The sequence below is a fragment of the Gracilinanus agilis genome, chromosome 3 (genome assembly GCF_016433145.1).
Source record: "Gracilinanus agilis isolate LMUSP501 chromosome 3, AgileGrace, whole genome shotgun sequence".
Lineage (NCBI taxonomy): Eukaryota > Metazoa > Chordata > Mammalia > Didelphimorphia > Didelphidae > Gracilinanus > Gracilinanus agilis.
In genome coordinates this window covers 134,533,640-134,559,527 of record NC_058132.1, presented here as the reverse complement: position 1 = coordinate 134,559,527, position 25,888 = coordinate 134,533,640, and the positions used below count along the sequence as shown (strand labels likewise).

General features: G+C 36.1%; 1 protein-coding gene across 1 annotated transcript in view; it reads left to right on the top strand.

Annotated features, from left to right (window-relative positions):
• FRY (FRY microtubule binding protein) overlaps window positions 1-25,888 on the top strand; it is a 322,040-nt gene that overhangs the window by 228,024 nt on the left and 68,128 nt on the right. The window contains exons 37-43 of the mRNA XM_044668276.1: window positions 2,526-2,676; window positions 4,227-4,330; window positions 5,333-5,518; window positions 12,673-12,871; window positions 15,366-15,487; window positions 22,146-22,333; window positions 25,701-25,795. Of these exons, the coding sequence (XP_044524211.1) occupies window positions 2,526-2,676; window positions 4,227-4,330; window positions 5,333-5,518; window positions 12,673-12,871; window positions 15,366-15,487; window positions 22,146-22,333; window positions 25,701-25,795 (1,045 nt within the window). The remainder of the gene's footprint in view (window positions 1-2,525; window positions 2,677-4,226; window positions 4,331-5,332; window positions 5,519-12,672; window positions 12,872-15,365; window positions 15,488-22,145; window positions 22,334-25,700; window positions 25,796-25,888) is intronic.

The following is a 25,888-nucleotide window of genomic DNA, read 5'->3' as shown; positions in this document are numbered from 1 at the left end:
TTTTATGATTAAGGAGGTACACTATTAAAAATGAAGAAAAAAATAATTCAGCTACAGTCTTTAAAATGTGGACAGCTTGCGTCTGGGACTCCCCAGGGCACATTTCCAGCCTGGAAAAGGAAGGATAAATTATGCAACTTTATTCATATTGCCCAGATAGGAGAATTCAGTTGTGTTTCCAAGGTCACTAATGACCTCCTAATAGCCAAACTCAGTGGCCTTTTCTTGTTATTCATCTTCTTAACCTCTCTGCAACCTTTGGCACTATTGACTGTCCCCAGCTCCTAGATCTTCCTAGAGGTTCTTAATCTTTTTTTTGTGTTATGGATCCCTCCTTAGAATTCATGTTTTTAAATAAATAAAATAAAATATGTAGCAATGCAAAGAAAACAAATTATTTTGAAATATAGTTGTCAAAATATTTTTTTAAAGTTCACAAACATCAGGTTAGGAATCCTTGTCCTAGATACTCCCTCTTCCTCTCTTGGCTTCCAAGACACTTCTCTCCTCAATCTCCTTTCTGTCTGACTGCATTTTTTTAAGTCATTTTAACTGCTGATCCCTGAGTTTGAGTGTTCCAAAGCTATGTCTTTTTCTTCTTCTATATATTCTCTTTCTAAGAGATCTCATCCACTCCATTGACTGCAGAGCAAATGGTAGATAGATAGATAGATAGATAGATAGATAGATAGATAGATAGATAGATAGATAGATAGATAGATAGATAGAGATAGACAGATAGATACATAGATAGACAGAGAGAGAGAGATAGATAGATAGATAGACAGACAGACAGAGATAGACAGATACATAGATACATAGAGAGAGAGAGATACATAGATACATAGAGATAGACAGATAGACACATAGATAGACAGAAAGAGATAGATAGACAGAGAGAGAGAGATAGACAGATACATAGAGAGAGAGAGACAGACAGACAGACAGACAGACAGACAGATTAAAATTGTTCCTCCCTAAGCTTCCCTATTTTTGTTGAGGCAAGGACTCATCTCCTTGGTCACCTTGGCTCAAGACCACAGTCACTTCTGACTCCTTCTTCTCTCTAAACCTTCCATTATATCTAATCAGTTGCCACAGACCTGTTGATTCTACCTTCATAACATTTCTTCTTTCCAAAGAGGTTTTTTTTCCAAATATGCCACTTTTTTTAAACTCTTTCCTGCTGTCTTAGTATTAATTCTAAAACAGAAGAGCAACAAGGGCTAACCAATCATTGTTAAGTGACTTGACCAGAGTCAACTACCTAGGAATTATCCAAGGCCAGATTGGAACCCAGGTACTTCTGACTTGAAGTCTAGTGTTCTATCCTCTCTGCCAACTAACTTTCCCCAAATAGGCCACCTTTGAACTATTGTAATAGCTTCCTAGTCTCCATATATTTGTATAAGCTATTCTTCAGAATAGGCTCTGCCTTTTAAAATACTTCTCTTTAATAGCCTGGCTCAGGTGCCATCTCCTCCATAAAGCCTTTCCTATGATCACCTGCTTCACTCCATTATTTCTCCCTTCTTCCAATATTTCTTGTCTTTAGAAAATACTGATTAGTTGATTGTATCTCTCTTTTACCCTAATCATTCTACCTTAACTCATATTTTGAGTAATATATATGTATATATATATGCACGATATAAAAAGGGAGAGAGAATGTGATTTCCCTCTCCTTTATTTTATATTGTAAGTTCCTTGAGAGGAAGCTATGTACTGTTTTTTATCTTTATATCCCTAGGACCTAACATAAGACCTTACATAGAGGATCACAAGAATCATAATTCAGAAGCTGGAAGAAATAATCTTATCATTTAACTCTCACTTTACAGAGGAGGAAATTGAGAAACAGGGGTTAAGTGACTAAAAGATATTTGATAAATTTTTGGTTGGATTGACTATTCTGAACAGTCGGAATTCCTTGTAACTATTGTGGAATTTACAGATTTTCTTTTAAATAGCAAGTAATAAAGGGGAGGAAAGGCAGCTAAGTGGCAAAGTAGACAGAGCACCAGGCCTGGAATCAGGAAGACCTGAGTTCAAATCAAGATCAGACACTTACTAGCTGTGTTTGCCTCAGTTTCCCCTTTCTAAAATGAGCTGGAGAAGGAAAGAGCAAATCACTCCAGTATCTTTGTTAAGAATACCCCAAATGGGGTCACGAAGAGTTGGACATGAGTGAAACAAATGAAGAACAGCAGCATTTTATAAATAGGAGTATAATATAAAGGAGAGAGGACAGAATTTGGAGTCAGGAAAATCTGATTTCAAATCACAACTGGGACATAAACTAGTTATATGACCATGGAATAGTTACTTAGTCTCTTTGAGCCTCAGGGAACTCTATAAGCCTATTAGGCATATATGGGTTATTAATCTATGTTCGTAGAGAAAGAGTTCCCACACTGAAGAAATCACAAGTCCTCAATTTATTTCTTGACTATTAAGTAGTAAAAAAGGAGCATCTTCCCTGATGGAAATGAAGCATGATTCTCTCTCTCTCTCTCTCATTGCAGATGATCCAATTTCTCCATATACTGGATGGTTATTGAATATCACAGAGACCAAACAGCCACAGCCATTGCCGATGCCCTGTACTGGAGGATGCTGGGCACCCCTGGTTGACTACCTCCCAGAAACTATCACTCCTCGGGGACCACTTCATAGGTGAGCTCACTGTTTAGTGATGTATAATGGAATCCTAGTGTGATTGGTCTTTTCTTCCAGAGGATCTTAATGAACTTACTTTGGGCCCCAAAAAGTTGATCTTTAAAATCAGTCACATCATAATAGACTCTTAATTCTCCATGTCTTTGCTGGATTTATAACAGCCAAAATATATTCTTATCCTGACTATAAACATAAAACATGTCTGGCCCATTCTGGTTTTTCTCTAAAAATTGTTTTAGCCACAAATCATAATTACTTGGGGCTTCCAAAATTAAAGCAAAAGAAAGAAAAGAAACTTGCATTTCTACTGCTGGGTGGCACAGTAGATAGTGTGTGGATTTAAGGTCTAGAAGTCTTGACTTCACATGCAACCTCAGGCACATATTAGCTGTATGACCCTGGACCGACTCACTTAACTTCAGTGCCTCAGTTTCCTCATTTGTAATATGGGGATAATAATAGCACCTGCCTCTCAAAGTTGTTGTAAGGATAAAAACGAGGTAATATTTTCAAACTTTCAAGTTTTATGTAAATGTTTATTATTTTTATTACTATTATTATTAATTATGATCATTATCTACCTTACCACATCACATTCCCACCACCCAATAAATTCTCTGTATATAAAAACTTCAGGAAATGCTTATCTTTCCAGTCTTATTTCACATTTTTCCCCCTTATACATTCTATGTTCCTATCAAGTTCGTGTAACTGTTTTTACTCATTCACAGTACCCCACCTCCCACCTCCATACCTTTGTGTGCTCTACTTCCTCATTTCTGTGTCTTGTAAAACCTAATTTCCTTCTAGGCTCAGCTTACATGCCTCCTCCTGCACATGCCTTTTCTGATCTATGCTCTCCCCACTCCCAGTTATTGGACCTTATTTCTCCATAAATATATATACATATTTATTTATTTGTATTTTATTTATCCAAATGTAGGCTACTGGAAGGCATGGTCTGCTAGGTTTTGTCTTTGCATCCTCAGAACCAACACAGAGCTTGGCACATGACAAATGGATGCTTAATTAATGTTACTGAAATTGAATAAATCAATATGGAAGCTATATCTTGGAGTGGAGGCCCCGTGTTCTATGTCCCTACTTGGAGCATTTTCTCTGACTGTTGCCCATTTCTGTAATGTTCTCCTTGTTCATCTCTACTTCCTGGCCTCCCTGACTTCCTTCAAGTCCCATCTAAAATCCCACTTTCTATGAAAAGATTTTCCTAGTCTTCCATGATTTTTCATTCCCTCTATTAATTCTCCTTTTATCCAGTATAAATCTTGTCCATATGTGCTTGTTTATATGTTGTCTCATCCATTAGACTTCGAGCTCCTAAAGGACAAGAACTCTGTCTTTTGTCTTTCTTTGTATTTCCATCACTTAACACAGGCCCGGAACATGGTAGGGGTTTAATAAATGTTTATCAGTCAATTAATAACGCTAACTTAGAGAGCACTTGGAGGTTTTAGTTTCATTAAAATTTAGTAATCCATTAGTAAATTTACCTCCTCTATCTCCAATTTTGTAATTTTTTTGATCAGGTGCAATATTGCTGTTATTTTCATGACTGAAATGGTTGTGGATCACAGTGTGAGAGAAGATTGGGCCCTTCATCTACCCTTACTACTTCATGCCGTCTTCTTAGGTAAGGCTTGATCCTAGAAGAATCATAATATCTCTGGGTAATATAAGATCACCAAAAAATGGAATTTGACTAGTATTCTTTTCAAATTTCATTGTTCCCATTCTTTATTAAGAGACTATCACATTCCATTGACCATTAGGTTTTCCTCTTAATATCAAGACCCACAATTAAATGATAATTCCAAATACCTTAGAAGGTTGTGATAATATCAGAAGGCAAGTAGGTGGTTCAGTGAATAGAGGACTAGACATGGTTCAAGTCCAGTCCTAGACACTTACTAGCTCTGTGCCCCTTGGCAAGTCACTTAACTTATATGTTACCTCAGTTTCCTCATCTGTAAAATGAGTATAATAATAACAATCCCTACCTCCCAGAGTTATTGTGAAGGTAAAAGGAGATCACATTTGCAAAATGCTTTGCTAGACTTTAAGCGCTATATAAATATAGCTATTATAATGCTGTTTATTATAGAATGAGCCAATATAAAGTGAGTCTGTTAAAATAATAATCATCTCTGACTGCAGGAATAAACAGTAGGTGATTAGTTGAAGTCATAAGGCAGGATCATTGTATAAGATGGAGAAAGTATAGGCAGCAAGAGTGGAGAGAGGAGGATGTCTAGCCGTGGGGTGGAGGAGAAAGAGACAAAGAAGGCTGAAGAATCAGCAATAAAATCTGGAAAGTGCAGTGTCATGGAGACTGGGGAAGAAAGGAAGGATGAGCAATAACAAATGCTATGGAAGGGCTAAGGAGCAGAGCCTAGCTACCCTTACTCCAAGATGCTGGGGTGGGGAACATAAGGCATATCATTTTTCTTGAATCTCACTCTTTATATTGTTAACTCACATCACAAATGAGAAAACTACAAACCTTCTACCCTTCATGTTCCCTTAGGTGTGGATGCCATGACTAACACTGGAATTTTTATTATTTCTGTCATCTCTAAACTGACTAAAAATATGTTTATTCAAAGAGTTTTCCCCTTTTCCCTTTTCCCTCCAGGTTTGGACCATTACCGGCCTGAAGTCTTTGAACACAGTAAAAAGCTGCTTCTCCACCTGCTCATTGCTCTCTCTTGTAATAGTAATTTTCATTCTATTGCATCAGTACTTCTGCAGACCAGAGAGATGAGTGAAGCCAAGACACTCACAGTCCAGCCAGCTTATCTTCCTGAATACCTCTATACAGGTAACAAAAATCACCATTGTTGGTATAGAGTTGTCATCTACAATGCTAAGATTTCTGAAGGTTTCAGGGAAGCCTAAATAATTTCTGTTTAGTCTTCTGCATGATGAACATTACAATAAATCCATAAAATTTTTCTGGATGCTAATTTCACCATGTGAATGCATGACCAGTGTTTCATTTTGCAAGGAAATTAAGGCCCACAGAAATCAAAGGATCATTCATTTAAAGCTAGAAAAGATTTCAGAGCCTATTGTGTCTAATGCCTTCATTTTATAAATGAGAAAACTGTTTCACAAAAAGGTAAAGTGATTTGCCTAAGGTTAGACATCTCGTAAGAGACCAAGGCAGTTCCTGAACCCAGATTTTCCTAACAAGAAGCATGGGACCACCACAATGAATCTTAAGGAACATCTCATCTAGCTCGGCATCAAGTGCAAGAATTTCTTTTTCTACCCCTATTCCTCAGAGGAAAACATACATACTCTAAATTATCAAATTTTTTAAACTTTCTGTTTTTTTTAAGTCTGTAGGCTTTTTTGTTCTTTTTTTGTTTGTGGCCATTTTTATTTCAAATTCTCTCCCTCTTCTTGTCTTCTCTCCCACCTAATAAGAAGGCAAGAAAAAAGCCTATTATAAATATGTAAAGTCATGAAAAACAAGTTTCTACATTAGCCATGTTTCCCCCCACTAAAAAAAAAGCAAGAAAAAGTGAGAAAAAATATGCTTTAATCTGTACTCTGAGATCATCAGGTCTCCATCTGGAGATGGATTCCATGTTTCATCATGAGTCCTTTGGAATTATGGTGTAGGTCATCATGTTGATCAGAATTCGTCTTTCAAAGTCACTTGTTTTTACAATATTGCTTTTACTATATAGATTGTTCTCCTGGTTCTGCTCACTTCTCTTTGTATCAGTTCATGCAAATTTTCCCAGGTTGTTTTTTAAAACTGTCCCCTTCATCATTTCTTACAGCACACTGGTATTCCATCACATTCTGTGCCATAACTTGTTCAGCAATTCCCCAGTGTCAACAACCCATTTGAAACAGAATGCCAACAACTGAACAACATATTCCATATCTGGTCTCAGATACAATAATATTTTTCCCTACTTTTTTTCTGAGAACCATGCTTTTATTCCTGAAGTCTAAGATCATATTAGTGTTCTAAGTGGCCAACCCACACTGCTAATTACTGTTTAGCTTTCAGCCGGCTAAAATTCACACATTTTTCAACATGGACTCTGTAAAGCAAAGCTTCCCTCATTCTGCCTTTGGGCTATTGATTTTTAGAACCTTTACATCTGTACCTATTAAATTTTATTTTGTCAGATTTGACTCATTATCCCAGCATCCTAAGGTATTTTTATAGCATTTTTCTTTCATCTAGTATTCATTTTCCTCTCCAGCTTTCTGTCATCTCTAAATTTGATAAATATGTTTTCTCTCTTCATCCAATGACTTCATTGAGTCATTGATTTTTTTTAATGGTGAATGGGACAATGTAGATTTAAAGTATCCAAGAAAAAGGTGTGGTCTTCACATTTAGAGGAATATAATTTTCAGATTTTGCTTAATGTACAAACATGCTTTGTCTTGAATTTGTAAAAAAAACACTTCTCTGCAGGCTCTCACTCAAATGGTTATGCCTTCCACTCATGTTCCCTTCACCAACACTAAACATGAATAATCCTAAATTTCATATTCCTTTCACCAACACTAAACATGTATAATCCTAAATTTGGTCTCAGTGATGGCATCCTTGATGTCATTAGTCAGACATATCTATTTAGCATCAGATTCTTGAATCAATCTCCTTAATAATCTATTCTTGAATTTTACTGGGAATAATGTCAGGTTCACCAGTCTTTATGCCTAGAATCCATTTTCCCCCTTCTTAAAAATGAGAACAATATGTGCCATTGCTATCTCCCATTCTCTATAATTCCCATTTGTATTAAACTATATGTTATTTCTCTTTCAAAAATACCTATTGACAAAAACTTACAGATTTAAATACTTGGCAAATATGTTTTTAAAAACTGACTGGGGCATCTGGGTAGCTCAGTGGATTGAGAGCCAGGCCTAGAGACGGGAGGTCCTAGGTTCAAATCCGGCCTCAAACACTTCCTGGCTGTGTGACTCTGGGCAGGTCACTTGACCCCCATTGCCCACCCTTACCACTCTTCCACCTTTAAGCCAATACACAGAAGTGAAGGGTTTTAAAAAAAAAACTGACTGCCTCTTCTCCCTGAAAAGAAGGCCTTACCTATGTTTGACTAAAATCCAATTTTTCCTGCATGCCAGAGTCATTACTTAGTAAGTTTTCTCTTCTCAGAGAACTACTAGTTTACTGAAAGAAATATTTCTTACCTTGCTGAATGAGAAATATGTTTCCTGAGGATATCCTATTATTCTTTGGAGAGCTCTGAAAAATAGTGCTTATTTGCTGAAGATGTTTCCCTTATATATAGTTCTTAGGAACTATGAAGAGTGGACTTGAATTTAAAAATCATTTTATACCATTAAGTTGTTCATTTGAATAAATGCCCATGAAAACTGATGGATGATTTTTACTAAGGATTGTTGCCTGAAAATAATGATAATTTTTTAATCCAATTGGTTGGTACAATTTAAAAACCACTCTTTGTATTTAGTACTTTTATAGATTGCATTGTAGTATATTTCCCTTTTACTTTTTTTGGTTATTATTAACTTATTTGTATATTGGTTACATACAAATTCCCAGGAATCTCTGTCTCTCCCTCCCCTCCCCATGATAAAGAATGTATCATTTAGCAACTTAGCACTTAGCAATTGTGATAGACTTAGCAACTCTCAGCAATACAATGATCCAGGACAATTCTGAGGGACTTAGGACAAAGAACACTAACCACCTTAAGAGAAAGAACAGTTGGATTTGGAATGTAGATGAAAGCTTACCATTCTTCACTTGCTTATTAGTTGGGTTTATGTTTTGGGGATTAAATTTATATGATTATTCACTTGAAAAATGAACAATATGGAAATAATACATATATAACCCAAATCAAATCATTTGCCAGCTCTGGGAGGGGGAAGTAGAGAGAGAGAGGAAGTCGAGTTTAATCATATAACTTTGGAAAACTTAAGTGGAAATTTATTATGTGTAATTAGCAAAAAAAAGTATCACTTCACAAAAAATATGTATCCATAAATTATGACTTTGGTGTTTCTACTTAGCATTTTTCCTTTGGAGGTAGGTGGAGATTCAAAAGTTATTTTTCAAACATTAATTCTATAGCTGTCTATGATATTTTCTTTGGTTCTATTCATTTTGCTTTTCATAATTTCATGTAGGTCTTTCCAAGTTATTTTTAATTAATCTCATCATTATTTCTTATAGTACATTGTATTCTATCACAATCATATGCCACAACTTGTCCAAGTGTTCCTCAACTGATGGACATCCTCTCAATTTCTAATTCTTTGACATACACAGAGAGCTGCTATAAATATTTTGGAACATATGGGTTCTTTTCATTTTTCTCTTATTCCCTTCTACTTCTGCAGGAATTATGGCAACCTAATAGAAAAGCAGAGAAAACATACTAAGAATCAGTTTTTAGATTAAATATAGAAACATTTTTAAAATTTTAGGAAAATGATGGTGAAACATTATAAACAGTATTGCTACATAAAGCAAAGAGAAACAATGGGGGGGAGCAGGAATGAGGTGACAAAAAACTTGGTGTGAGACAGAAGGAAAGCTATTTTGAAGCATTCAAAGATAAAACCAAGAGGACAACAGATAAAAAAAATAGGAAAGAGCTGTCAACATCTCTATAATGAACTGCTTTCTCCTTCAGTGACAGGAGACCTTGGGAATCTGTTGTCACAATCCCAGATGTATTGCATAAAATAGTAATGACACTAAAGAGAACAGACAGGAAGAGCAGCTGGACTAACTACAAAAGAGGTTCAGGCTATAGATGGCAAAATTGCTTTGACTCTCAAGATATCTGAAAAGAAAGATGATACTTAATGATGGTGAAAACAAAATAAAGATGGCTTAATAATCAAAAACGTCAGTTTAAAAAAATTACTACCCACATGATAGTGCAGGTTGGCCAGGGGATAGAGCACCAAACCTACAATCAGGAAGACTGAATTCAAATCCAACCTCAGATACTTACTAGCTGTTTGACCCTGAGCAACTCACTTAACCTTGTTTGCCTCCATTTCCTTATCTGTAAAAATAAGCTATAAATAAGCAGTTTCTTTATCTGTAAAAATAAGAATTTTTGCCATTAGTCAGACATGACTGCAAAATGACTAAACACAGTAATCATCAACCCAGATACATGCTTTTAAGTCTCCATAAAATCTTAAAGAAAATGTTCTATTTATAGACTAAGAATATTTTTGCCCAAAAAAGTGAAAAGGAAACAGGCAAGCTTTTGCTAAAAGAAACCGCTGTCTCCAGAACAATATATACCATGTAACCTTTATAAGACAAATGCATGGTAGAGTTGCCTGCAATTACTTTTTTTAATGAGGTACAATCAATGGGAAAATCACTGGATTTGAAATCAGTGGACCTGGTTTTGATTCTCAGCTATGTCATACTGTCATCTGAATAACCCTAGACAAGTCACTTATTCTCCCAGTCTCAATGTTCTATTTTTAAAATGAAGGAATCAGACTAGTCAGTCTCCAACATACCTCTCAGCTCTCAATCTATGATCCCATAATGCTGTGCTATGTTGATTGATATACTCTCGTAAGCACTTTGTGAAAGACACTGTGCAAACGCATTTCATGTCTGTTTATTTGATTGTACTCTGTTAACATACTAAGAGATTATTAAAATTTATCCTTTTTGCTTGGCTAGGTTTTCTTTTCTGTGGTTTCCCCTGAACTGATTCCATTCTGAAGGGGCTAAAGAGACCTGTACTCTGAAACAGCACTGCCCGGAGCATTTTAAACTAGCTTCTTTTTAAAATGGCTTGGGGAGTTCTTTTCCATATTGCCTAGGACTTTGATCTCTTTTCTCAATCGAGTCAATATTTATTAAGCTTCTACTGTGTCTTAGGTCTAATAAAACAAAATCAACTTCAAGCAACTTGCAACCTACAGAAACATGCACAGCTACACACACATATATGCATACATACATACAAAATACAAAAACAAGATCATTTTAATATATAGACCAAGAAAGGATTCTTGTTAAAGCTAACCCTTGAGTTGAGCTTTGAAGGAAGCTAGGGATAAAAAGAGATCCAGGTGAAATGGAATTGCATTTTAGGAATGGGGGACAGATAGTACAGAGATACAGAAATTGAACGTGGGGTGTCTTGGATAAGGAGTTTCAAAAAAGCCAATTTGCCTGGACTGAAGAGTGTGTAAAGGAGAATAATACTTAATGAGTGGAAAGGTAGATTGGAGCCAGGTTATTAAGAGCTTTAAATGCGAGATAAAGGAGGGTTTTTTTTTTATACTAGAGGTAATGGGCAGTTATTAGAGTTTATTTAGAGTCATCTCCATGAGTTCAAATTTAACCTCACATACTTTCTGGCTGTGTGATCTTGGGCAAGTCACTTAATCCTGTTTGCCTCAGTTTCCTCATCTGTGAAGTGAACTGGAAAAAAGAAATGGCAAACCACTCCACTATCTTTGCCAAGAAAACCCCAACTGGGATCATGAACAAACATAATTGAAATGAATGAACAACAGTAAAAGAATTTATTTGAGCGATGTGAAAAGGTCAGACCTGTGGTTTAGGAAAACTACTTTGGCAGCTTGTAGAGGATGGATTAGAGAAGGGAGAAACTTAAAGCAGGAAAACCAGTCCCAAGATTGTGGAAGTAATCCAGTCAAGCTGGTGATGAGGGCCATATAAGTAAGGAGAAGAAAATGGATGAAAGAGATCTTGTAGAAGCAGAATTGATAAGACTTGAAAACTGATTGAGTTTGTGGGTAAGGAAGAGTGAGGAGCCAAGAATAACTCTGAGGTTGTGAATCTAAATTTCTGGAAGGCATGGTGGTACCCTCAACAGAAACAGGAAACTTTGGAAGAAGGTTGATTTGGGGAAAAGAGAATGAGTTCAGTTTTCGATTTGTTATATTTGAGTTGCCCGTGACATATCCAGTTTGTGAAACAAGAACACGGAACTCTGGAGAGAAACTAGGGTTGGATATATAAATCAGGCAGTCACTTATAGAATATTTGAACTAATGGGAGCTGATGAGGTCACTAGGAAAGCATGTCGAGGTGGGAATGGTACCAATGAATTCTCCTTCATATTCATTCATTGGTACATTTATTTTATTTTTAAATTTTTAATTTTTTAAAATTATTTTTCACTATAAAAAGATTCTAAAATTTCAAGCTTCCAAGTGATATAGTGGAGTGTTGGAATGGGAGTTGGAAAGACCCAGTTTTGAATCTTGCCTCAGACACCAGTTGTGTGACCCTGGGCAAATCATTTAATTCTTTCTACCTCAGTTAGCCTCATCTATAAAATGGGAATAATGATAGTACCTACCTCACAGGTTTGTTAGGATAAACAGATAATATATATGTAGAGAATTTTATATTTATTTCTATACAATATTATATATTATATGCAATATATAATAATAAATTTATAGAGAGAGAATTTATATAGTACTTTATGGTTAACAGTGTGCTTTATATATACATATATTTATTTATATTTGATATATCGTTTATATAGTGCATTATATAATTATGGTATTATTATATAATATATGCATATTATATATTACATATATCATATTATTATATAAAGTATATGCTATCTAATTTATATAGTACTTTAAGGTTTACAGCATACTTTATACATATATATTTTTTATTTTAAAATCATTATTTTAAAAGAATAAAAAATGCATAATATAATGAGATATTGAGCCTGAATTCTATAAGTAAAATATAAAAATTAGTCTCATTACTTTAGAGTTAAAGCTCACAAATGCTTCTTTTCTCTAAGTTCAGATTATGGTGGTATTCTTTTGTATACAGACAACTAAAGGGAGCAGTCCTGTTCTCTTGTCTGTCTCTTTGTGTGGCAGTCACCCAGTCTCATTAAGAAAGCTGACAAGCACACTGGGATAGTGCACTTTAGCCTTATCTTCCTCTCCCACCAGGTGGCTTTGACTTCCTGAGAGAGTACCAGTCTTCCCCAGTGCCAGACTCGGGCTTAAGCTCCAGTTCCACCTCTTCCAGTATCAGTCTGGGAGGCAGCAGTGGGAACCTCCCACAGATCACCCAGGAGATCGAAGACATTGACACGGCCACTGAATCTGATGAAAAGGCGAACAAACTCATTGAGTTCCTGACAACCAGGTAATGAGGAAGCTGCCATCTTAGAGCTGTCATTTGGAAAAGTGCTGAATTTTAACACACACACACACACACACACACACACACACACACAAATAGTGTTTCCCAAGATTCTGCTAAAATTATCATGAATGAAAAGGGCTTTTTTTTTTTTTTGGAACCATGATGTGGCAAATGGTTGACAGAAATCTGTGATACCCTATAACAATTCTGATCTCAACAGGATTAAACCTGGCTGAGACTATGTGTTCTCTGGCTTAATAGAAATCTACTCTTGTGCCTAAAAATCTTTGTTAACTACAGCCTACCAGCCAGGGGAACCCTCTTTTACCTTTCTTAGTATTCTCAGAGCTTTGTGCAGTGCTCGACCCATAGTAGGTACTTAATAAGTGTTTATTGACTGACAAGCTTCCCCCTGTTTATTCAGTAAGAAAAGGCCCCAAATAGCAGGCAGAAACAAATGGGGAATAAATTAAAGGAAAGCAAAACAAATTCATTATAAATTAAAATAAAAAGCTGTAGGCTATTCTATTTTTCAGGTCTTCTGATGCTTACATTTAATCATTTAGCTGGTAATTCCAAAGTGTTACTGGTAGTGTGGGCATTCCTACAATGCCTTCTTATCTCTCATGGGCAGCTGCTCATGGTCTACTTGCTTAAATTATTATGTGAATAAAATCTTATCTCTAGTACTTTGCCTGTTAACCCACTAGAGAAAATTATTTTCCTGTTATTAAATGTAGATAGCCTTCTCTTTACCTCACAAATCCCTCGTGATGTATTTCTCAGTCATTGAGTTCATCGACAATTATTTATTAAATTCTGTCTAGGATCCAGGCACTTTGCTGAGCTTTGGGGACACAGAAAAAGCAAAAACAGCCCAGGCCCTCAAGGAGTTCACATTTTAATGGGGGACACAACATGTAAATAGCTATAAAAAGAATTAATAGAAAGTAATCTCAGAGAGAAGGCACTAGCAGGTGGGGGAATCATGGAAGAACCCACAGAAGATGGGATTTAAGGTGAGTCTTGAAAGAAACCAGGGAAACTGGGAAGAGGAGACAAGAAGGTAGAGTATGCCAGGCATAGGAAACAACCAGCACAAAGATAGAGAGAAGAGAGATGAAGGGATATGTTCAAAGAACAACAAGTAGGCTGGCGTAGCTAGATCTTAAAATATAAGAAGAAAGATAGGAAGGAGCTATGTTGTAAAGCGCTTTAAATGCCAAACAGAGGGCTTTATGTTTGACCTTGGAGGTAACAGGGTGCCATTGGAGTTTATTAAGTGTGGGGAACAAAGGTAACTAGGTGGTGCATGGATAGTTCCAGGCTTGGAGTCAGGAAGACTCTTTTGGCTTCAGAGGAATGAATGGGGCTGACCTACATTTTTTGTTCAGAAAAAGCTGTGAAAGAAATTACTGTAGTGGGTCTTTTCTTAATATTTGGTAGGACTGAACCAAATTACTTTGTGTTTACTTTGTTTATACTTTGTCTTGGTTTTTCTGTGTGCCTGTGCTTTCTCACAATAGAATCTAAGCTCCTTGAGGCCATGGCCTGTTTGATCTTGTCTTTATGTCCCCTTTTTGAAAGCAGTGCCTAGCATATAATAGGCACTTAATCAATATTTATTGAAAGATGAAAGGACCATGAGCCTATACATACATAAATAGGCTTCCTTGTTCATATGGCCAGTTCACTTATCCACATTAAAGGATCAGGTATTTTTCTTGGGAAGGAAACACCACTCATTCTTTCCCCTGGCCAAAGAAGGATTCTCTCAGAAAGAGTTGGAGGACGACAAAATCACTAGAAAAAATAGTCAAACGATTTCTGCATATAGTTGGCCTGTGAATAATAGGATTATACAAGGCCAATAATGAAGAATCTAAACTTTTCTTGGAGAAAGTATCTTCAACAAGAAAAAATGTTCTCTCTAGTGACTTTCCCTATAAGATGGAAGAGGAAATGAACTTGACAAATTCTAAGGTCCCTTCCAACTTAAGATTTCTGCCTATATAAATTTGTTGTTAGGAAAGATGACTCTTTGCAGTCCCCACTTTGGGCTAGGAGTTTGCTCTTTTTATCCTTACATATAGAGAGGTCTAAGGCTCAGCTCTCAGCTCAGAATTGCTTTGATTCATGCTTGGAATGTGGCAACAAAGGTGAACCCCTGGAAGGAATACAGTCCTGTAAGATAGCCTCAACTTTCTGGTTGCAAATGTTTCTTGGTCACTGGAGTTTTCAAATTGAAGTCTACTCATACTTTTTACTTAAAATAGAAGAGGAGCAAAGTAGTCATTAATTTCCAGGCTGCTCTATATACGAAACTTTAGAAATGCTTTTGAATATATTATTTGAGGGAGACCTTAACTCACAACAAAATGAATTTTTAAATATTTAGCAAAAGTGTTATTGGAGAATAAGAAATACATCATAATGTACTGTTTTTAAAAGGCAAAGTCATAATTAATTTGTCATATATCTTTTGTCTTTTAAGGGCATTTGGTCCACTTTGGTGCCATGAAGATATCACACCCAAGAATCAGAATTCTAAGAGTGCTGAGCAACTCACTAATTTCCTACGTCATGTTGTATCTGTGTTTAAGGATTCCAAATCAGGTATCTTGTCTTGTTGCTTGGAAGCTTTTTCCATAGTGGAACCCATTGTTCTTCTTTGACCTGACGTTATTCTACACTTGACATCCTTATAACAAAGCACATTATGGGTGATTTTCACATTTACCAAATTTCTGACTAGAGTTTATTTTTTGGAAAACTCAGAGTAATAGTTCTTTCCTATATGTGATTATAAAAACTCTTGAAACTAACTACTTTATATAACTGAGTACCATCTATATTTGCATTGCCCTACTTAAAGTAGTTTTCCTTATATCATTTCATCTTCTTGTTTCTGTCTCCACTCAATTTGGCCACCCATTGATGTGGTCATTCTGAAGACTTGGCTATCCATTACTATAGCATCTCAAAAATATTTTCCTTTAAAATTCCACTTTTTGACACAATCTCCTATATTTCTATTTTTTAATATTTCCACTCCAACTGAACTTTCTCTTCTTCCTCATCATGTCTGCTAACCCCTGAATCAGTTCTCCAAATCCATTAATTTCATTCTGTTTTCATTTTATGACCCACTCAACTTGGAAACCATCTTGAAATTCAGTCTGGCACATAGTAGGCATTTCATAAATGATTGTTGGTTAATTATCTGATTAATTAGTCCTCTCCCCCAAACAAAAGAAGTTCTACCCTTCCTTTAAAAACCAAATTCAAATTCAAATTCTCCAAGAAAGCTTTTTTGATCTCCCCTGCCAATTATGACTTTGTCTCTCAGACTTCACAGAGAATTTTGTTTTGTAGATTTCTAGTGCCCATGACCTTGCAATACTCCATATTTTAACAATCTGTATTGCTCCATTAGAATAGAGACTATAAACCAGTGATTCCCAAAGTGGGCGCCACTGCCCCCTGGTGGGTGCTGCAGTGATCCAGGGTGGGCAGTGATGGCCACAGGTGCATTTGGGAGCGGTGAATAACTGTAAGGGGGCAGTGATAGTATGTGACAGGGGGCGCTAAGTAATACTTTTTCTGGAAAGGGGGTGGTAGGCCAAAAAAGTTTGGGGACCACTGCTATAAACTCATCTAATCTTTATTTCTTCTCCTCTCCTCTAATACAGTCCTCAATACAATCAGGCACTTGGTAACAGCAAAGATTTATTAACTAACAAATGAATCAGTAATTTAAGAATACATTGATTATTCTGATAAACTAGTTTTATTTCTAACCTGCCAAATTTCTTTTAGGCCCAACAGTCCTTTGTTTTCTTGTTGCTCATTCAATTCTTTTTACTTCATTTTTTAAAAATTTTATGTATTTTTCCAAGGTTATATGATTCATGTTCTATCCCATATTGTTCAGTTTTGTAATAAAGCAATCTTTTAAAACCAAAACCCCAAATCCTATACCCTTGTAAACAAGTGATGAATGCTATGTTTTTCTTCTGCCTTTCTGCTCCCACAGTTCTTTCTCTGGATATGGATAGCATTCTTTCTCATAGGTCCCTCAGAATTGTTATGGATCATTGCATTGTCCTGAATCATTGCATTGCTATAAGTAGCAAAATCTGTTACATTTGATCATCTCACAATGTTTCACTTTTTGGGTGCAGTGTTCTCCTTGTTCTGCTCATTTCACTTTGCATCTTCTTCTCCCCAGTCTTCCCAGTTTTTATAGAAATCATGCAGTCATCATTCCTTATAGCACAATAGAATTCCATCACCATCATATACCACAATTTGTTTAGCCATTCCCCAATTGAGGGACACCTCCTCATTTTCCAATTTTTTGCCACCACAAAGAGTGTGGCTATAAATATTTTTGTACAAAATTTTTTAATCTCTTTGGAATACAAACCTAATAGTGTTATTAGCTCAGCCAAATGTTAAAAATATTAACTTCTCCAGGTAGGAGCACATTTCCCAGGTTTAAATGTTTGAACCACACTTTTGTCCATTATTATAACATGTTCATTACTTGTTACAGGAATCTTTCAGAAAAGAAATAATGGTAAACTGAGGTGGAAGAGGCATTCCTTCAATAGAGTTTCTCAGGCCTTTTTTTTGAGATTTCAGTTTTAATTATGTCTGAAAACCCTGGAGCCCAGCGGCATTCACTTGGTATTTAACCAAAGGGTCAACGTTATGTTTGTATAGAAGCTGCATCTCACTTCCTCAGAGTGGCAGAAAAGGTTAAAATCTGCACTTAATTAAATAGACATCCTCCTTTGCTTAACAGTCATCTGAGAACTGTTCAGAGCCTAAAAGAAAGAAATTTCTTTTGAACCTCCAATTAACTCAACCCTGATGTGGGGGATTGTAACTATTGGGAACGTATATGGTTATGTGTCTATATACATATACATATATATACATACATACATACATACATACATACATACATATATATGCATATATATATATATATGAATGAATGATAGTGTCTTCCAGCTGTTAGAGAGACTGTATCTCTAACCAGGTCACTCTCAGCTACTCTAGTATCTTCCCTGCTGTCCAGCCTTCCTTGCTAAGTGCTTTTTTTGCTTGATCATCCTATTCTTGTTGTCATTCAGTCATGGTCTCATAAGGGGTTTCTTGGCAAAGTACTGGAGTGTTTAACATTTCCTTCTCCACCTCATTTTACAGATGAGGAAACTAAGGTAAACAGGGTTAAGTGACTTATCTAGGATCACACAGCTAATAAGTATCTGAGGCTGGACTTGAACTCAGGTCTTCCAGGCTCCAGGCATGGTACTCTATACACTATGCCACCTACCTGCACTTGATCATCTCATACGTGAGTAGCCTTCCATACCTTAGAATATTCCTAGAACAATTAGTTTATCCCAGCTAACCAAGTTAACCAGTAAAGTGGAAACATGATAACCATTCAGCATACACATACACACACACACACACACACACACACACACACACGCACACCACAGACATAATTTATATATTTTACATGTTTTTTGCACATAAGTTCTTTCTTTATATATACATATATATACATATATATTCAAATCCTACCATCATTTGCTTAACATTTTCATTCTGTTCTTATTAGCTGTTTCAGATTGCAAGTTTCTTAAAGGATTTAGTGTCCATTCAATTAAGAAGGCATAGCATAGCAATTTGCATCAGTTGCAAATAGGAACTTTTAATATACCTTTGAAAATTCTGTCTGTATTCCATACAAGACATTACAATGTCTAGCATTTTATTAGTAATATAGATCTTTATTTCCATTAATCCCACTTCTTTTTTTTTAAAAGCCTTACCTTCCATCTTAGAATCAGAACTGTGTATTGGTTCCAAGGTAGAAGAGCAGAAAGGGCTAGGCAATGGGGATTAAGTGACTTGCCCAGGGTCACACAGCTAGGAAGTGTCTGAGGCCACATTTGAACCTAGGACTGGATCCCATCTCTAGGCCTAGCTCTCAATCCACTGAGCCACCCAGATGTCCCATTTATCTTACTTCTAGTGCATGGATTTATTTTTCTACACACATTTAGGTCAAGAAGAGGTATTAAATCATAAAATACTCCAAAATAAATTTGTAGGTCTTCTTTTCCAGTTTACAATAAATGATGTCATGTGAAATTTACATCATATAATAAATTATTATTTCCCCAGATTATGTTAATATAATTTTAATATTAATTTTCTTAGTATGATAAAAATTTTAAATTTACACAGTAGTAATACTCCAGTGATTGTTGACATAAGGTAATTTTTTTCAACCCAAACCCACAGACTTAGAATACATTATTTTGCAAGAAAATTTTGTAAAGGCTTGTCATTTTTATAAATTAATATGTAACATATGTTTTGAGAAATAATTTCACACTTAACTGTAACTTCCTGTTTTCATAAACCTATTCAACTGTATTCTTGAATCATTATACTAATATAATTTCCAGAAAGTACTTTCAATCATTAAGGGCCATTAGCCATTTTCTTGTCTTTGAATGGAGTAACTCTTCCAAGATCCATGCAGATGGATGAAGAAATGGAGAGCTGCAGAGTCATGCCATTCAACTTTCATTTTTTTGTCTATTGGGAGCTTGCTGCCAGCACCAATTTTCCATGGGCAGTTAGTTATATAGATCAAGAAGGATGGTAAATCATGAAAAGGGTGCTGACTGGGAAGCAGAGGAGATTGTGGCTTAAACCCAGCACTTGTACTCATTAACTCTTTGACCACCATCAAGGCATCTAACTATTTTAAGCCTCAATTTTCTCCTCTGAAAACTGGGGATAAAAATAATTCCTAAAGTATTTTTACCTCAACCTCAAAGAGTTGTGGACCAAACAAAATAGTATATGCAAAGTACTTTGAAATCTTTAAAGTACTATGGAAGTGAAGATTTATTAAGGTGTAAAGGATGAAAGAAGTTCCTAGCTACACCAATGAAATCACAGGTCCTTGAAACAAACTTCTACAGGAGTTTATAGCCTAATGAAGGGGGAAGAACACGATTAAGTCATGCACACAAATTCAGACATCACAGAAGAGAAGTATAAAATGTTATGGTCCTAAAAAGAGGAGAAATCATTTCTAAATGAGGTAATCAGGAAAGGATTCATGGAGAAGGTGGCAATTAAGCTAGTTCTCTCTAGTCTTCAGGTCCTTGAAACTCTTGGTCTATAGAGCTAACTGTGCACAAAATCTTGGCACTGATAGCAAGCTCCCAATAGAAAAAACTATGCCTTTCTTAGGACAATAAGGACAAGGTAAGAAATTATCTGTTAGAGGTGAGAGAATTTATATCAGATCTAGGGAATACAGTGAACAAAGATACAGAAATAGGATCATGTTTGAAGAGAGATTAGTAATCCTGTTTGGCTGGATCATAGAATATATTAAAGTAATGTGACATTACTTATGGGATCAATGGGTCCCATAACTTCCTTGCCCAGAGACTAGACCAGTTCCATAGCATAGGATATGACCAACTCTACAATTAAAGGCCAGCTAGTTCCAAGCTAGAAAAAGAGAGGAAAGAGCTTCATTTGACCACCATGCTTATGACAAAAACCCTGGGCAAGTCATTTACTTTCTTTCTTTAAAAAGAGGAGTTTGGACTAGATGCTATCTAAGATTCCTCGGCTCCTCCTAGTTTCAGAGACATTGTACTCAAAAATAAAATCCTCCTAAAAGGATTTTGCTTAATGTTTTTCTAATTGTTTACCATCACTTTGTAAATTGGTTCTTACAAGTCAATAACACTAGAAGCTATTTATCTTTGTCCTTCCTTGCCTCCTGTTCACATTCAGTGCCAAGAGCATGCTCTATGAACCTTCTTCTGACTTTTTCCAATCCAGTCATTAACTAATTTCTCTACCATCTCTACCCCTAAGTCTCCTGAAGTTATAGATGATTATTACGAGATTTTAAAACAATAAGATTTACAGTCAACATCATTTCTCCTGTTCCCTTATCAATTACTTTAGCTGACTTCCAGCTTGCTTACAAACGTGCATCCAGATCAACCTTATAGTTACAATCCAAGCTTACTAGAGCAATAGCTCCTAAAACATATTAAAACAGAAATTAGAAGGACTTAAGCAAAGATACAAAGTAATTTCTTCTAAATGTATTATTAGCTTTATTTTTTTTTAGTAAGTAGGAACTCTGCCACTGCATTTTCTGCTGGGAAAAGTTCTAAGCCCATTTCCTGACATGCTTTTTACAGAAACTTACAGTGATAATACTTGGCAGGCTCTACAGCCCAAACAAAGAGGCCAAGAGGAGAACTTAGTGACCTCAAATTGTCACCACTCATTCTTTTTTATCTAATTAGTTGGAATACAGCCAAATGGATCCTACTGCAGTCCAGATCATCGACAGCCATTATTACTGGTTTTCCTGTATGTACACATATCCAAGGATTTCATTGTCTTTGGCCATGGCCCTTTTCAATGATCACCAGAGTTCTATCACAATGTCCTTTAATTACTATCCAACAGAGTGGCCAGCTGAGGTTGGAGGGCTATGATTTTGCTTTATCTCCATTAAAAAGCAGAACATAAATAGGACAAATATTAAGTTGCAGGATCAAGTTTTCATTACAGCCAATAAACTACAAACATCCATTTTAAAGGGATAAGGGCTTTGCCTTGTCTAAACATGATCACAAGTCTTTTGGTTGGGTTTGAAGCTGCCATAATTTTAAAGGGGCATGAATTCAAATCATGACTATCTTCATGTTCCTTGCACAAAGGGACTAAAATTTTGCAAACAACCTATGTAGATGAGGAAAATCAAATAGAACTCAAATATTCAAGATCAATTTGGCAAAAAATCCAGGAATCAAAATTGTTCTCCCAAAATGAAATATGAAAGCATAAGTTTGGGATTTTTTAAGTTCTTTTCATTTAGAAGGTGTAACACTAGTTGGTTTGGTCAGGTCACCCCATTTTAAAAGGGAAAATAAGCTTTTTTTTTTAATGTAAGATTTTTCCGTCAGAACTATGCCAAAGAAGAATGGAAATCCATGCTGGGTAGAGGGGTGTCATAGATTATTCCTTTGTTGCTGGTCTCCCAACTAAAGTTTGGATGGCAATTTGTTGGGGATGTACTAAAGGGGATTCTCAATCCAGAGAATTTTGCATTAGATGGCCCTTGAGCTCTCTTCCACCTCAGAGATTCTATGAGTCATTGATTTTTTTCTCTCTCTCTTTTTTTTTCCCCCAGGTTTCCATTTGGAGCAGCATCTAAGTGAAGTTGCATTACAAACAGCCCTAGCCAGCTCCTCTCGGCATTATGCAGGTCGCTCTTTCCAGATCTTCAGGGCCCTAAAGCAACCTTTATCAGCTCATGCCCTGTCTGACCTCCTCTCCAGACTGGTGGAAGTTATTGGAGAGCATGGAGATGAGATTCAGGTACGAAAGTAAAGAGTGAGCTCTTTGTGAGTTCATCATTCATTTTCCAATTTGAAAAAAATGAAGTTGATATTGTCTATCTCCTCTTGCTCCCTTAGTTACCCATCCTATCAACAATGATAACAATGACTAACTTTTATAGAGTTTTAATTCTATTTTCATTCTAGCTATGCTGGATAATTCCATGATATTTAATTTTCTAAGTAGATGCTGAACATGCAACACCTGCTTGTTTATTTTTATGTTCCACCCAAAATTCATTGTCTTGTTGTTTGCTTCTTGCTACTGTCCTAGGATATTTTCAAACAATGATTTAGGGGCAAGGAGTTACTTTTTTCCCTCACCTACAGCCCTACAACAGTTAAAGTTTGAATAAGAAAGTGAGAAGGAAGAAGACTATCACCAGGGAAGGAAGAGGTGGTACTTTATGGAAAGTTCTGCCATCATTTCATTCTCCAGGACTTCTGTCCATATCAGTCTCTCAAAAAAATCCCAAAGGCTAGCTCTTATTAAACTGCATCCTAGGCGATGACTGGTCATCTTGACTTTTGTCTTGCCACTGGACTTCAGTGACTCTGGGAGAGTGATGCTAATGACTTTATGCAATTCTGCCTCACTTAAATCCAGTTCACACACAAGACGAGATATTGTTGCATGATGTCACTGGCCCTCTTTGAAAACAAGGACAAGCATTAACTTGACTTTTTTGTTTTGCTAACTGTATTCCAATATTATCCATTTCTCTTATAATCCTGTATATTTTATTTTATGCATTTAAAAACATTCTGAGGAGGAATCCATAGACTTCACTAGACTGCCTGAAAGGTCCAAGACAAAGCAAAATAGTTAAGAACCCCTGCTCTAGCTTACAACTAGCCCTACTCCCTATAACCTGAAGGCAGCATCTCAGATGCTGTATTAGGAACTCTGATGATGATAACAATAGCTCGCATTAATATAACACATTGAGCTATATAGCATATGTTATCCCATTGTTACCAGTTGGTTGATCTTGACCAACCTATTGTTGGTCCGACACCCACTAACTCCCAAAGTTATTTTCTTTGCTTTTGTATACTGATTATGTCTCAAGAATCAGAGACTCTCACAAGATGGCAGAATAAACCAGAGCAGCTCCAGAGTCACCATAAGATTCCTTTCCAACCAATATTTAAATATTGCCACAAAATGAATAGAGGAGTGAAAGAACCAACAAGGAGACTGAGTGAAACAACTTTCAAGAAAAGAATCAGAGACTCTCTCTTCAAACTGGAGAACACCTGAGGGCTTATTGATTACAATGCCTGCCCAATGCCTGAATTCCCTCTTTAGCATCTTCAGCAAATAACAATTTTCTGTTTAAACAATTCCAGTAATAGTCAGCATTTATTAAGCAGCAACTACCATATGCCAGGCACAGTGCTAAGAACTGATACAAAGAAAGGCAAAGATAGATAGTCCCTGCAGAACTTAAGTCTAACAAGGAACTCACTATCTAGTAAAGTAAACTATTATATCTTCAGACAGTTGTAATTCATTAGGAAATTTCATTTTATATTCAGCTTAATTCCTACTTCTGGTAATTTTCACATATTGGTTCTATTTTTGCTCTTTGGAACTGTATGGACTCAGTCTTACTTCTTCCTTCATAATGACATTCCTGCAAATGTTTTCATATTGGTATGTTCTTACTTTCCTCAAGACTCCCCTCTCTAGGCTGAACATTAACAAATGAGACAGACTCTTCCTTCTTATCCCTCTTAAAATAAATCAAACCCAAACTATCAATAATGTTTTACTGTAATATTCATCTAATATTATTTGGGTATAACTAGTACTGAATAGTTTGAAGGGTAAATATGGTGTAGTAGAAAGACTACTGATGGACTTTTGCCAGGGGTGGGTGGGTGGGGGTTACAGCAGTCCAGTTCCCCTTGGGGGCGGGACAATTGAACAAAAATGGAGTGAGAAGAGCCAGAGACCAAGTAGGTTTGCAGTGGCTGATCTGAAGTGCCATCTGTTGATTTTTCTTTATGATCTCATGCAGGTTTTTTTTTCCATACATTCAAAATCACATATTAACTTTTGAAACATCACAAGATTGACATTTACTAATTATCTTACTGTGGTTAAACAAAGAAGCAAGCTTGTCAAACATTATTCATTACAGGGTGGCTTAGTTTGAACTTATTCTTTTCAGCCATGCGTAAGGTACAAGTATATCAGTTCCTAGCTAAACATAATATTTAATTATATTTTAACTAATTATATTATGTATATAGTTATGTTATACTATTCATTCCCATCATCAATCAAGTAGATAGTTATGGTAGTTGATTACATCCAATGAGATACAATAATATCAGTCTGGTCCAATGTTTTGTTCCCATGGTGTTTTTTCTGTTATAGGATCACTAAGAATACAGTTCTGGTAGGGTGATTCTGTGCTAATTTGTCATTGCCTTAATTTCCTTGTGTTTCACTGTTTCTATGGTCTGTAGGAGTTTGGAAACAAACTCAGGCCAGATATTTTCTTGCTGGGAACTTTAGAAACTTGCATTAACTCACTAACTGCTGGTTTTCTGCTGGGCTGATTCTAGGGGAAATTTCTACACTCCAAGGGGTTGTACAGGGGTTTATTTTTGGATAGTGGGTAGTCTTTGGCTGTGATTGTTCTTGCCATGAACCTATATTGTTTTTCTGTGTCTCCTTTGAGCTGGATAAGGATATTGATTGCAATAATTTCAATGCAAGTGAATGTCACTGTAAAAAGAATCATATAGGGTAAACTGAGTGTGGAATCTCCATCCTCCTGACAACCTGCCGTGCTGGATTGTCAGAGCTTGTGAGTAGCCGTGCTAACCTCACAGCCTCGATGGCTTCCGGCAGACTTGGAGACAGAGAAACTATATTCTAATTCCAACTCAGCCATTTTTTACATTTATGTCCTTAGGGAAAAATTTTTTTACCTCTCTGGGACTCAGTTTTCTTATCTGTAAAATGAAGGACTTGGACCTAAATTATAATTTCAGCCCTAAAATTATGATATGATCTTATATAATTTCTCTTTAAATATTATTTAAGTCAACAATCACAGGAAGCACAAATAAATCATAGACTCATAGTTAGACTTATAAAGGGCATTAGAAGTCATCAAATTCATTATAATTCCAATGAGGAAACAGACAAATAGAGGTCAAATGACTTGCCCAATGTCACACAACTAGTAGGTGTCTGAGATGGGATTCGAACCCAAGTCTTCCTGATTCCAGGTCTAGTAGTCTATCCATTTCACCAAGATATCTCTTTGGATAAGAATAATGTATCTCTCTTTTGTATTGAAATGGTTGCTCTGTATGTTTGTCAGGGGTACGTGATGGAAGCTCTCCTTACCTTGGAAGCTACTGTGGATAATTTGTCAGACTGCTTGAAGAACAGTGATCTCTTGACTGTACTATCTCGGTGAGAGGAAGTTTTATGACATTTGGAAATCAAAAACTCTGTGGGCTTTTTAAAAACATTTCAGAAATGTCTGTTCCAGCTGCATAAAATAAG